This window comes from Salmo trutta, chromosome 14 (genome assembly GCF_901001165.1).
Source record: "Salmo trutta chromosome 14, fSalTru1.1, whole genome shotgun sequence".
NCBI lineage: Eukaryota > Metazoa > Chordata > Actinopteri > Salmoniformes > Salmonidae > Salmo > Salmo trutta.
The window spans coordinates 57,346,559-57,361,944 of record NC_042970.1 but is presented as its reverse complement, the minus strand read 5'-3'; the positions used below and the strand labels follow the sequence as shown (position 1 = coordinate 57,361,944).

At 43.0% G+C, this 15,386-nt stretch overlaps 2 protein-coding genes across 2 annotated transcripts in view; both read right to left on the bottom strand.

Annotated features, from left to right (window-relative positions):
• The window catches only part of LOC115208429 (RNA-binding protein 12), a 47,732-nt gene that overhangs the window by 18,512 nt on the left and 13,834 nt on the right, over window positions 1–15,386 (bottom strand). The gene's annotated exons all lie outside the window — the stretch shown is intronic.
• Window positions 730–15,386, bottom strand: part of LOC115208430 (RNA-binding protein 12-like) — a 28,501-nt gene continuing 13,844 nt past the window's right edge. Inside the window, 2 exon segments of the mRNA XM_029776489.1 lie at window positions 730–2,323; window positions 2,326–4,181. Of these exon segments, the coding sequence (XP_029632349.1) occupies window positions 1,626–2,323; window positions 2,326–4,156 (2,529 nt within the window). The 5' untranslated portion in view covers window positions 4,157–4,181 and the 3' untranslated portion in view covers window positions 730–1,625.

The window sequence follows — 15,386 nt, the reverse complement described above, 5'->3', positions numbered from 1 at the left end:
TTAACAACTCAGTTCCCGGAGGGCCATGTGTCTGCTTGGTTTTGTCTTTTCCTTTCAATTTGTTTGCAATTAAGATCTAGACAACCAGGTAAGGGGGAGTTTTAGCTAATCAATTACCTTAATTGATCAATCAAGTACAAGGGAGGAGTGAAAACCCACAGAACTTGGCCCTCAAGGACTGGCGTTTGAGGTGCTTTAAAGGCTGGTTTCCTAGACACAGATTAAGCCTGGTCCTGTTCTAAAAATAATTCTTAACAGAGAATTGCCATTGAAAGGGCATTTTAGTCCAGGACTAGGCTAAATCTGGGTCTGGAAAACCAGCCTACTGTATGGGTTTCTTGGCAAACCCTATCAAATTTCCCTGAAAATGATAATGCCCTTTTCCCCGTAAGAGCGGTTTGAAAAGGCTGCCAGAAATTCCAACCTGTTTTGGTGGGATGGGGTTTTGGGATGGGGTTTTGGCCTGCCGTTTTGCGGCCCCCCCCCCCCCCCCCCCCCCAGACAGAGAAGTTACTCTTTGCAGCTATTTTTCACCATTTCAATTGAAAACAATCACAGTAAGGTACTTAATTGTTTCTCAGAAATGATTTGAAAACGGCTACATTGGGCCTTAAAAATGATTTCATACCTGGAACGTTTGGTAAAATCTGGGTGCCTTCCCAAAACCATTTTATTGTTCATATAGAAAATCAGCAAGCAAGTGAAAAATAATGAGAAAAATAGAATGGCTTGTAAATCTGTCAGGAATGTCATTTTATTGACAAAAGTGTACGCTAAACAGTATATACACACTTGTGAAATAAGCTGGAACGTCCCCAAAAATATAAAACTTAAGTGTCTCTTGTTAGACAACACTACAAAACTTAAACATTCCATATAGTATTTACATCTTTGCAAAACAGCTCATATTCAAAAAGAGCGTATCGCAGGGAGAGGGTTGGCAGATACAAAAAGTTTCTAAAGAGCTCTGCAGACCATTAAACCAAATGCAATGTTCAACATCTTTTTCTCAGAAAGAAGCAGTACAATTTATCATACAACATAGCTAGCAACAACATTGACATTTGCATTTACTAACAGTGAAAAACAGCATAGAGCAAATAAGCAAATGCTTTAACCATGACACAATGAATGTTCTCTGTACTAACACCATGCATTGCAGCATTTGGCAAGTACCCCCTTTAGAAAATCATTACAAAGAGAATGTTAAATCTATGGAAGAAATACAAGAACACAAAACGTGTCAGGGCATTTGAAAATAATACATGCTTCCAAGTGAAAGTGACATCTCAGCACAGCAATAAGACTATCCTCTTAATCCAACCATATCGTTCAAGGCTCTTACTCTAAATATGTTTGGACTCAAGCTACATCAACATGGCAACAGTTGGCTTTTTGCCATTTGGAAAATCCAAACATTCCACTTTAGTTATCATATTATACATCAAATCAATATAGCAGCGTTCCATTTTATTCTTACGCTACTAACAACTTGATATCTTTGGTAAAGGAGCTAAAGATAGTTGGGAGCTTAAATGCTAAATCCTAAATGCAAGTTCTTACTTTTGCATTAATGAAACGGATGTGTCACTTAATCATTATTGGTAGAGGGGAACATTGGAGTCTTATCCTAGGGTTATTTTCACTTTCCTAGCCCCAATAGGCCTATCATTTAAATCCATGACAGCAGATGATGCCTCCTCGTGTGACTCAAAGGCAACCATTGCCTCACCAGTGGACAGGCCCTTTTCACTGAACTGCTGACAGACTGAACCAGGCAGCACTTGATACCCATAAAAGAAATCTAAGATCTCATCGACTGTTACGGTGAAAGGCATGTTTTGGATCTTTACAATGGTTGGTCCACGATGGTTACCAGGGCCTCTGGTTGACTGAGGGCGCACTTCTGAACGCCCTTGGCCACTTCCTCGGTTGTTATGGCCTCCGCTCTTTCGAGAGCCGTTGTCAAAAGGTGGCCTGCCCCTCAAGCCCTCTGGTCCAAAGCCAGGTGGGCCATTGTTGCTACCTGGTCGGAAGCTTGGGGGTGCCAGAACTGCTCCAGGCAAGTGTCCGGCAACCATGGGTGGGGGAATGCTAAGGGCTACATTCTCTAGACTTGCTGCAAATGGGGGTGGAGGAGGGCCCACTAGTCCATTACCTGGGACAGTAAATTGAGGAAAAGGACCATTGCCTAAATTGCCAACAGTGTTTCTGATGAAGTTCAACTCTTCTCCTGTTATACCGGCAAAGGGGTGAGCTTGGGCTTGAATAGGATTCTGTGCCTGAGCATGGCCGTGTGCCTGGCCTTGAGAGTTCCCTTCAAATTCTGGCCTCTCTTAACCTGTGGTGGGTTTCTCTCGATTTCTTTCATCTGCTCAAAGGTGACCAAATGCACAAAGGCATTTCTGCCATTTAACTTCTGCCTGTGTAGTCTCTCAGCATTTAGCGCATCCTCCCCTACCCTGAACTGCACAACAGCCTGACCTAGACCTTTACCACTGCTGTCAACCAGAACTTTAAGACTTTCTTCAAATACCGCAATGCCTTCCAGAAACAGATGGACATCTTTCTTTGACACATTATATGGAATATTTGAGATGTGTGCACAGTTTCTAGGGCTCTTGCCTGATTCAGAGTTTTGACGAATGGAATCAATCTTTTCAAACATAGCTTTCTTACTGATGGGGTGAACTTGTATGAATCGGCTTCCCATATACTGCATGTGACAGCTGAGGGCAACCTTGTAATCAATTTCATTTTTTAACTGGACAAAGCCCTCACCTATAGCTCGGCCAGTGGGTCCATAAGCAATGTAAATGCGGTCTTCCTTAATGTCCAGGTTTTTGAAGAACTCACAGATCTGTTTATTTACTGCTTCATAGGGCAGGCCTTTTAGGTAAACACAGAACTCCTTGTTGTGAGGGGAGCGAGACCTTGCATGATCTCTGGTTGAAGGAGATGCTGAACTCATGTTGCTGCGGCGGTGGTGGTCTTGGGGAACATTACTGGATTTTGAGTGGGCTTGCCCTCTAACCCCGTTGCCATCACTGCTGACGCTTATCCACTGGCTCTCTGTGGCCGGAGAGATGTCCACGAACCTCTGCCTTAACATTCCGCTGCTTCTTTTGAGCGCGTCAAAAGTGTCCTGAGGGGAAAAGAATTTGGCCAGTGCCCTGCCGCAACTCCAGCCAAAGTTGTCCCTGACCAGTCGGATGGAGTCCACCCCTAACCCATAGAAAAACTCCCTAATATCCATTTCACTAGCTGAGAAGGGCAGGCCTTGAAGGTGGACATATAACTCATCTGAATTACCTATTGCTGCCTTCATCTGTGCCTGGAGATTTAACAGAGGGTTCATATGGTCAACAAACATGTGATTTGGGGCCAGTCCACTAGGGGGTGGGACACCTGGGTTGAATGGTGGCATTGAGCCCATGTGGGACAGACTCATGGGAAGGACAGGGGGGCCTTGGGTTAAAGGTGACACAGTGGGAACAGGAGGCACAGAGGACACTGGTGGTGGAAGTGGCATGGGGGGTATGGAAGGCATGGGTGGCAGGGATGGCATGGTTGTCAAAGGGTGGATAGGTGGTGGTACAGAGTTGAGGGAGGACATGGCTGTTCTCATACTGGATTCCATGGTGAGGTTTGGGCTGCTGAAGTTGTTGCTGAAACTGGGGGGCATGTTTCCCATGCTAGTGGTGGCAAACGTGGACACATTTTTGTTACTTATGGTTTCATGTGCAGAGGCAGCTGTGGTGACGGTGGCTGGTCTGGTGTTGCTGAACCCTTGTAAAGTGTTGGGTAAACTGCCCCTCCCACATGTGTTGACGGGGGGACCTGGCCTGCTACCATTTCCTGCTCCTCCCCCTACATTGCCAGTTTCAAAACGCCTGCGGCTAAGCTCAATCATATTCTGCATCTCGGTCTTGCTGCTCAGCAAAAGTGACACTTTTGAACCTTTGATTGCTCCCCCTGTACACATCATGCCAAGCCTGGCATCTTCATCTGTGGCGGAAACAATAAAAGCCTCACCATGTTCACCCCCTACAATATGCACCCCACCATCCGGGATGGTCAATCCAGAGAAGAAATGGCGTATGTCCATGGTCCCCGCCACTATCGGGAGACCCTGCAAGCGGATGACAACAGCCATGCTGCTGAGGCGAAACAACACACACCTGCAGGTAAAAAAAGGCAACCACCGTAAGACTAGAGGAAAGAGCAATGAACACACAAGAAACAAAGAGCAGGAGAGAAACCATGATTTACAAAACGGCTTACGTTTGTATATATTCGATGAGAGCCCAATGCATCAGAGAAATTCAAAATAAATGTGCAAGTATTAGGCGGTTTGTCCACTCATCACCACTCTTACACAGCCATCCACACATTGCTTCATTCAGCACATACATCAGCCTTGGCTCAAGGACATTATGTAGACCCTAGGTCTAACAAGCAAATTTTGAATGTAGAAATGTTACTCGTAGGCCTAAATCTTGCTCATAATTATAGTACCACACATTTCAATGAAATTTAGGCTTGGACGGTACACTGAACAGCGGGGTGTTTGGAAATAGCCACAGGATGGTTTTTCATTACCGTCAAAACAATTTCTTTGACTTTTTTTAATGAATTGAAATATTTGTAGCTAGTTTACCTGCAGTCAACTTGTGTAATACGTTAGGAGATGAAGATTGCGAACCCTCATTTCAGCCGTCACATAATCTTTCATTATGAAGCTTGTTGGTAGTCCCAAGTCACGTGTTTGTTTACAATCACAACGATGAGAGACCAGAGCCTTGAGTCACTCACTGTTGCTAAGCACGCACCAGGTGATCTAGTTACTGTATGGAATTCACATCTAAATGTTTGCAAGCTAGATATCGTATAAATATTAAGTTAACTGTCTAAAACGTTGTAAATGCTCTGCAGTTGTGCATTTGGTTTGCTAATTTAGTAGCTAGTTAGCCATCTCACTAAGTGGTTAGCTTCTTCCAAAATCAAGCTTTGCTTATTAACCTGTTGGGGATAGGGGGCAGTATTTGCAGGGCCGGATAAAAAACGTACCCGATTTAATCTGGTTACTACTCCTGCCCAGTAACTAGAATATGCATATAATTAGTAGCTTTGGATAGAAAACACTCCAAAGTTTCTAAAACTGTTTGAATGGTGTCTGTGAGTATAACAGAACTCATATGGCAGTGTTGTGGACCTGGGATACCTGGAAGTGCCTTCTGATGAAGATAATCAAAGGGAATATTTACAATAGTATATTTGATTTTAGATGGTTCCAAGATGGCGCTAACATGTATCGCCTAGCCTATTTTTCTGAGCATACCACGTCGTTTATTGCAAGTGTGATTTCACAGTAAAGTTATTTTTAAAATCTGGCAATGCGGTTGCATTCACGAGATGTTAATCTATAATTCTTTGAATGACAATATTACATTTTAACAATGTTTTTGAATAGTAATTTTGTAAATTGTAGCGCTGATTCACCGAAAGCATTTGAGGGAAAATATTTTCTGAACGTCACGCGCCGATGTAAAATGCTGTTTTTATATATAAATATGAACTTTATCGAACAAAAAATGCATGTATTGTGTAACATGATGTCCTAGGAGTGTCATCTGATGAAGATTGTCAAAAGGTTAGTGCTGCATTTAGCTGTGTTTTGGGTATTTGTGATGCATGCTAGTTGCTTTGAAAATGGCAGTGTGATTTTTTTTTGGCAGCGTACTCTCCTAACAATCTAATGTTTTGCTATTGCTGTAAAGCCTTTTTGAAATCGGACAACGTGGTTCGATTCAGGAGAGGTGTATCTATAAAATGGTGTAAAATAGTCATATGTTTGAGAAATTGAAGTTGTAGCATATAGAGGTATTTGTATTTCGCGCGACGCGATTCCACTGGCTGTTGACTAGGGTGCAAGCGTCCCACCTTCCCAGACAGGTTAACAGCAGACAATTCCCTACTGGATCAAAAGCCTTGCTGTTTAATATTTGTTTTGTGCGTGCAGCAAACTGTGTAGAATTTTTTTGTTACTTGTATAACTGAGTTGGGATGTCTGTCTTGCAAATACTTTAGGTCAGAGACTTTATAAAATGTTAGCATTTAGATGCGATTTTACTATTACTTGTTAGCATTGCTAACTGTCGGATTACAAAGGCTCAGTGGGGTATGAAAATAGCGCCCCTTGTGTTCAGTATGACCTTGTACCACACTGGGATATTAAGTAAATCTGGATACAGCACAAGTCTAATGCAATAAATTGTATAAACCTACAGTGCATTCAGAAACTATTCAGACTCGTTCCCTTTTTACACATTTTGTTACATTACAGCCTTATAAATGCTAAATGACGTAAATGTAAATATAATAAATTGGATTAAATAAATGTTTCCCCTCATCAATTTGCAGACCCTTTGTGATGCGACTCAAATGATGAGCTCAGGTACATCCTGTTTCAATTGATCATCCTTGATGTTTCTACTACTTGGAGTCCCTCTGTGGTAAATTCAATTGATTGGACATGATTTGGAAAGGCACACCTTTCTAGATACAGTTGCAGTCGGAAGTTTACATACACCTTATCCAAATGCATTTAAACTCAGTTTTTCACAATTCCTGACATTTAGTCCTAGTAAAAATTCAGTTAGGATCACCACTTTTATTTTAAGAATGTGAAATGTGAGAATAATAGTAGAGAGTGATTTATTTCAGCTTTTATTTCTTTCATCACATTCCCAGTGGGTCAGAAGTTTACATACTCAATTAGTATTTGATAGCATTGCCTTTAAATTGTTTACCTTGGGTCAAACGTTTTGGGTAGCCTTCCACAAGCTTCCCACAATAAGTTGGGTGAATTTTGGTCCATTCCTCCTTACAGAGCTGGTGTAACCGAGTTAGGTTTGTAGGCATCCTTGCTCGTTAGTTTTAATGACTCCAACCTAAGTTTATGTAAACTTCCGACTTCAACTGTACACTTAGGTTGGAGCCATTAAAAATAGTTTTTCAACCACTCCACAAATTTCTTGTTAAGTTGTTATGGATAGGGGGCAGTATTTTCACGGCCGGATAAAAAAACGTACCCGATTTAATCTGATTATTACTCCTGCCCAGAAACTAGAATATGCATACAATTATTAGCTTTGGATAGAAAACACTCCAAAGTTTCTAAAACTGTTTGAATGGTGTCTGTGAGTATAACAGAACTCATTTGGCAGGCCAAAACCTGAGAAGATTCCTTACAGGAAGTGCCCTCTCTGACCATTTCTTGGCCTTCTACACTCTCTTTATTGAAAACTGAGGATCTCTGCTGTAACGTGACACTTCCTATGGCTCCCATAGGCTCTCAGAAGGCGGCAGAACCGGGAATGATGACTTTGCAGGCCATGGCTGAAAAACAGTAGGGCATTTGGATAGTGGTCGATCTGAGAACAATGAGACTGGGGGCGCATGCACAAGCCGACACCATGTTTTTATTTTTTCAGTCTTTGAACGAAAACAGGGTTTCCCGGTCGGAATATTATCGCTTTTTTTTCGAGAAAAATCGCATAAAAATTGATTTTAAACAGCGTTTGACATGCTTCGAAGTACAGGTAATGGAATATTTTGACAATTTTTGTCACGAAACGCGTCAGCGCGTCACCCTTCGTCCCCCTTCGGATAGTGTCTTGAACGCACAACAAAACGGCGCTATTTGGATATAACTATGGATTATTTGGAACCAAACCAACATTTGTTATTGAAGTAGAAGTCCTGGGAGTGCATTCTGACGAAGAACAGCAAAGGTAATCCAATTTTTCTTATAGTAAATCTGAGTTTGGTGAGGGCTAAACTTGGTGGGTGTCAAAACAGCTAGCCCGTGATGGCGAGCTATCTACTCAGAATATTGCAAAATGTGCTTTCACCGAAAAGCTATTTTAAAATCGGACATAGCGATTGCATAAAGGAGTTCTGTATCTATAATTCTTAAAATAATTATGTTTTTTGTGAACGTTTACCGTGAGTAATTTAGTAAATTCACCGGAAGTTTTCGGTGGGAATGCTAGTTCTGAACGTCACATGCTAATGTAAAAAGTTGTTTTTTGATATAAATATGAACTTGATTGAACAAAACATGCATGTACTGTATAACATAATGTCCTAGGAGTGTCATCTGATGAAGATCATCAAAGGTTAGTGCTGCATTTAGCTGTGGTTTTGGTTTTTGTGACATTATATGCTAGCTTGAAAAATGGGTGTCTGATTATTTCTGGCTGGGTACTCTCCTGACAATCTCATGTTATACTTTCGTTGTAAAGCCTTTTTGAAATCGGACAGTGTGGTTAGATAAAGGAGAGTCTTGTTTTCGGATTTTCGAGGACTTTGTATTTCGCGCCACGCCCTATCATTGGATATTGGAGTGGTGTTCCGCTAGCGGAACGTCTAGATGTAAGAGGTTTCAAACAGCTTGGAAAATTCCAGAAACTTATGTCATGGCTTTAGAAGCTTCTGATAGGCTAATTGACATCATTTGAGTTAATTGGAGGTGTACCTGTGGATGTATTTCAAGGCCTACCTTCAAACTCCGTGCCTCTTTGCTTGACATCATGGGAAAATCAAGAGAAATCAGGCAAGAACCCAGAAAAAAATATTTTTTAGACCTCCACAAGTCTGGTACATCCTTGGAAGCAATAGATACAAAAGTATCTATATCCACAGTAAAACGAGTCCTATATCGACATAACCTGGAAGGCCGCTCAGCAAGGAAGAAGCCACTGCTCCAAAACCGCCATAAAAAAATCAAGACTACGGTTTGCAACTGCACATGGAGAAAAGTCCTCTGGTCTGATGAAACAAAAATACAACTGTTTGGCCATAATGACCATCGTTAGGTTTGGAGGGAAAAGGGGGAGGCTTGCAAGCTGAAGAACACCATCCCAAACGTGAAGTACGGGGGTGGCAGCATCATGTTGTGGGGGTGCTTTGCTTCAGAAGGGACTGGTGCACTTCATAAAATAGATGGCATCATGAGGAAGGAAAATTTGGTGGATATACTGAAGCAACAGCTCAAGACATCATCAGGAAGTTAAAGATATCCCTCTAGTGGTGTGGGGGCTGTGCTTTGGCAAAGTGGGTGGGGTTATATCCTGCCTGTTTGGCCCTGTCCGGGGGTATCATCGGATGGGGCCACAGTGTCTCCTGTCTCAGCCTCCAGTATTTATGCTGCAGTAGTTTGACCCTAGCCCCCTGACACAGTCTGTTATATCTGGAGTATTTATCCTGTCTTATCCGGTGTCCTGTGTGAATTTAAGTATGCTCTCTCTAATTCTCTTTCTTTCGGAGGACCTGAGCCCTAAGACCATGCTCAGGACTACCTGGCATGATGACTCCTTGCTGTCCCCAGTCCACCTGGCTGTACTGCTGCTCCAATTTCAACTGTTCTGCCTGCGGCTATGGAACCCTGACCTGTTCACCGGACGTGCTACCTGTCCCAGACCTGCTGTTTTCAACTCTCTAGAGACAGCAGGAGCAGTAGAGATACTCTCAATGATTGGCTATGAAAAGCCAACTGACATTTACCACGGAGGTGCTGACCATTTGCACCCTCGACAACTACTGTGATTATTATTATTTCACCATGCTGGTCATTTATGAACATTTGAACATCTTGGCCATGTTCTGTTATAATCTCCACCCGGCACAGCCAGAAGAGGACTGGCCACCCCTCATAGCCTGGTTCCTCTCTAGGTTTCTTCCGAGGTTTTGGCCTTTCTAGGGAGTTTTTCCTAGCCACCGTGCTTCTACACCTGCATTGCTTGCTGTTTGGGGTTTTAGGCTGGGTTTCTGTACAGTACTTTGAGATATCAGCTGATCTAAGAAGGGCTATATAAATAAATGTAATTTGAAAGCTTCATCACAAATGGGTCTTCCAAATGGACAATAACCCCAAATCTACTTCCAAAGTTGTGGCAAAATGGCTTCAGGACAACATAGTCAAGGTATTGGAGTGGCCATCACAAAGCCCTGACCTTGATCCCATAGAAAATTTGTGGGCAGAACTGAAAAAGTGTGTACGAGCAAGGATGCCTACAAACCCGACTCAGTTACACCACATCTGTCAGGAGGAATGGGCCAAAATTCACCCAACTTATTGTGGGAAGCTTGTGGAAGGCTACCTGAAACGTTTGACCGAAGTTAAACAATTTAAAGGCAATGCTGCCAAATACTAATTGTGAATGCAAACTTCTGACCCACTGGGAATGTGAAGAACGAAATAAAAGCTGAAATAAAATCACTCTACTATTATTCTGACATTTCACATTCTTAAAATAAAGTGCTGATCCTAACTGACCTAAGACAGGGAATTTTTACTAGGATTTAATGTCAGGAATTGTGAAACTGAGTTTAAATGTATTTGGCTGAGGTGTATGTGAACTTCCGACTTCAACTGTAAGGTCCCACAGTTGACAGTGCATGTCAGAGCAGTGGCCTCCATCGTTCTTAAATGGAAGAAGTTTGGAGCAACCAAGACTCTTCCTACAGCTGGCCATCCGGCCAAACTGCGCAAATCAGGGGAGAAGGCCTTGGTCAGGGAGGTGACCAAGAACCCGATGGTCACTCTGACAGATCTCCAGAGTTCCTCTGTGGAGATGGGAGAACCTTCCAGAAAAACAACCATCTCTGCAGCACTCCACCAATCAGACCTTTGTGGTAGAATGGCCAGACGGAAACCACTCCTTAGTAAATGCCACCCCGCTTGGAGTTTTCCAAAAGGCACCTAAAGGACTCAGACCATGGGAAACAAGATTCTCTGGTCTGATGAAACCAAGATTGAACTCTTTGGCCTAAATGCCAAGCGTCAAGTCTGAAGGAAACTTGGCACCATCCTTATGGTGAAGCGTGGTGGCAGCATCATACTGTGGGGATGTTTTTCAGTGACAGGGACTGGGAGACTAGTCAGGATTGAGGGAAAGATGAACGGAGCAAAGTACAGAGAGAGCCTTGACGAAAACCTGCTCCAGAGCGCTCAGGACCTCAGACTGGGTTGAAGGTTCACCTTCCAACAGGACAACGACCCTAAGCACACAGCCAAGACAAAGCAGGAGTGGAAGTCTCTGAATGTCCTTGAGTGGCCCAGCCAGAGCCCGATCGAACACCTCTGGGAAGACCTGAAAATAGCTGTGCAGTGACGCTCCCCATTCAACCTGACAGAGCTTGAGAGGATCTGCAGAGAAGAATGGGAGAAACTCCCCAAATACAGGTGTGCCAAGCTTGTAGCGTCATACCCAAGAAGACTCGAGGCTGTAATCGCTACCAAAGGTGCTTCAACAAGTACAGAGTTAAGGGTCTGAATACTTATGTACATGTGATAAGTATTTTATGTATTATACTTTTGCTAAAATTGCTAAAAAACAGTTTTTGCTTCGTTATGAGGTATTGTGTGCAGATTTAATAAAAAATAAAATGTAATACATTTTAGAATAAGGCCGTAACGTAACTTTTTGGGGAAAAAGTCAAGTGTTCTAAATACTTCCCAAATGCACTGTATAGCTCAACTTCCAATTGATCAATCTGATACATAATTAGGCCCATGTCCAATACATTTCAGGTGGAAGGGGCATGAATTTAAAAGGTTGAGTAAGTCGTTTTAGAAGCTTACAGGGTGCATTACTTACCAACAACAGATGCAAATACTAATAAAACTAAACCACATTTTGAAGTCGACTTTCATTGCTTTATCTGACTACACCATCTTGAATCTAGCAATTAAGTTGTAGTTTAGAGTTATTTATTAAGGGTTAGGGGAGGGGTTGCCAAGGGAAGTCACGGAGAGTTGGGAGACAATGTCAGCGTAGCGTTACAATTTCGCATGGTTCTATGCTAGATTGGGAACAAACAAACATTTAGCACGACAACTAAAATGGCTTTGAGAAAATCTGATCTCAGCTAATAAGGAGAAGTATCTAACAAAATAACTACATTCTGGCGTTCACTAATTATAAACTATTTACAATATAAATGTAGGTACATTTGTGGATGAAAATCTTACTTACTCAACCTTTAAAATATAGACGTGCCAATTTGATATAATTGCAATGCAGTATCCCTAAGCCATTGGATGACACTCATCTCAGTAGCAACTGGTAAACACAAACAAATGCATTTATCTCATGATAAGCTGCAGACCATACTATTTACCAAGAGAGTTTATCTATATTTTTCATAGCTGTCTATTTACCACCACAAACCACTAAGTCCGCACTCAATGAACTGTATACGGCCACAAGCAAACAGGCGGCGCCCCTAGTGGCCGGGGACTTGAATGCAAGGAAACTTAAATCCGTTTGACCTCATTTCTACCAGCATGTTAAATGTGCAACCAGAGGAAAATAACTCTAGACCACCTTTACTCCACACACATAGATGCGTACAAAGCTCTCTCGCCCTCCATTTTGCAAATCTGACTATAATTCTATCCTCCTGATTCCTGCTTACAAGCTAAATCTAAAGCAGGAAGCACCAGTGACTCGGTCAAAAAAAAGTGGTCAGATGAAGCAGATGCTAAACTACAGGACTGTTTGGCAAGCACACTGGAATATATTCTGGGATTCTTCCGATGACATTGAGGAGTACACCACACTGGCTTCATCAATAAGTGCATCGATAACATTGTTCCCACAGTGACCGTACGTACATACCAAAACCAGAAGCCATGGATTATTGGCAACATCCGCATTGAGCTAAAGGGTAGAGTGTCTACACAAGACTATGATTGAATCAAACTACACCGGCTCAGATGCTCGTCGGATGTGGCAAGGCTTGCAAACTATTAGACTACAAAGGGAAGCACAGCCGCGAGCTGCCCAGTGACACAAGCTTACCAGACAAGCTAAATTACTTCTATGCTCGCTTCGAGGAAAGCAACACTGAAGAATGCATGACAGCATCAGCTGTTCCGGACGACTGTGTGACCATGCTTTCCGTAGCCGAAGACCTTTAAACAGGTCAACATTCAGGCCGCGGGGCCAGACGGATTACCAGGACGTGTACTCCGAGCATGCACTTCACTGACACTTTCAACCTGTCCCTGACTGAGTCTGTAATACCAACATGTTAAGCAGACCACCATAGTCTCTGTGCCCAAGAACCTTCCTAAATGAATACCGACCCATAGCACTCACGTCTGTAGCCATGAAGTGCTTTAAAAGGCTGGTCATAGCTCACATCAACATCATTATCCCAGAAACACTAGACCCACTCCAATTTGCATACCGCAACTACAGATGCAATCTCTATTGCACTCCACACTGCCCTTTCCCACCTGGACAAAAGGAACACCTACATGACGATGCTATTTATTGACTACAGCTCAGCATTCAACACCATAGTGCCCTCAAAGCTCACCACTAAGCTAAGGACCCTGGGACTAAACACCTCTCTCTGCAACTGGATCCTGGACTTCCTGACAGGCCGACCCCAGGTGGTAAGGGTAGGTAAAAACACATCTGCCACGCAGTACTCCCTGTTCACCCATGACTGCATGGCCAGGCACGACTCTAACACCATCATTAAGTTTGCCAACGATACAACAGTGGTAGGCCTGATCACCGACAACGATGAGACAGCCTATAGGGAGGAGGTCAGAGATCTGGCCATATGGTGCCAGGATATCAACCTCTCCCTCAACGTGATCAAGACAAATTAGATGATTGTGGACTACAAGAAAAGGAGGACCGAGCACGCCCCCATTCTCATCGACGGGGCTGTAGTGGAGCAGGTTGAGAGCTTCAAGGTCCTTGGTGTCCACATCACCAACAAACTATCATGGTCCAAACACACCAAGACAGTCGTGAACAGGGCACGATAAAGCCTATTCCCGACTGAAAAGATTTGGCATGGGTCCTCAGATCCTCAAAAGGTTCTACAGCTGCACCATCGAGAGCATCACTGCATGGTATGGCAACTGCTCCGCCACCGACAGCAAGGCACTACAGAGGGTGTGTACGGCCCAGTACATCACTGGGGCCAAGCTTCCTGCCATCCAGGACCTCTATACCAGCGGTGTCAGAGGAAGGCCCTATGACTTCCATGATGTGGAAAACACGGACGGAATCGCAGAATTTGGTAATAAAAACATGTAAAATGTGGAATATTGAAATGAAATAAAATCTAAATTAGGCCTAATTGTAGTAACCAAAAGGATTTAATAATTGTAAAGTTAGACGAGTAGGCCTAGAGAAATAAATCAGTTTTCGATTGGGGTGTTTTGAGAGGGGGGCATGGGACCCTTACGTCACCACAACTTACTATCACTTTGAGAAACATGTCGAAGAGGCCATCTGAGAGTCGTCAAAAACACAAAAGAATTCGACCCCAACCCCTAAATTCAGAGCAGAGCAATACCCAAAGGACTATGAGTCAGGCGATGAGAGAATTTGCAAAACAGCTTAACTTACTATTTATTGGACCCGTAAAAATAAGTGTTATGACCACTTAGTCTAAAGCCCATGTGAAAAACAAGGAAAAGCACAGTGTTAGCCAGAGCATGCCTCTTCAAATGACCATTACTAGTGCAAGCGCATAAGCAGATTCAAGACAATCTATTCAGGACTTTGTGGCTGTGTGCGCCGAGTCTGACATCCCCTTAGAAAAGCTAAGAAAGCTACAGCCGTTTTTAGTGAAGCGTTGCCTGAAAATAAGAGCAGCCTCTGTCAAACTCACCTGCCCCGTGTGTTCGACCAACATATGAGTTGGCGGTGGTTGTTGACGAGACAGATGCAAGGGATTGAAGCGTTCTAAACATCGTCATAGGTGAGTTAACAGCCTATTAATATACCGTTGCAATTTACATTCTGCAATGTGAATTGTCCGCATGCAAATTGTGATATTCCAAACGACGAGCTATCATGGTGAAATATAGCGATGCATAATGTTAGCAGCTGTCTGCCTCGCCATCTAGCTAACTGTCACTGTATCTATATTGTGTTTACACTTGACATTTAAATAACACTTATGTCACGATATTATTTTAGGTTAAAACATAATTGAACTTTTCCCTTATGTTTCATTGCAGGTGTTGAAAACCAGTACTTTCTGGTGGATGTCATTTTCATGGACAGATGCAACTACTCAACGTTTTCCCAATCTATACTAGCCTCCCTCCACAGCAACGATCTGAACCTGAATGATGCCTGGGCAGTGGTCACAGATAATGCCTCCTACTGCCTGAAGGCATGCAAGGAGGTTCTGAAAGGAGTGATGCCCAACAGTGTTCATGTAACCTGTCTCTGCCATGTCATCAATCTGGTGTGTGAGACCTGGCAGCACTTCAAATACTTCTCTGAAGTTGCATCACTTGTGACATGGATGAGATCGGTCTTCTTCAAGAAGCCTGC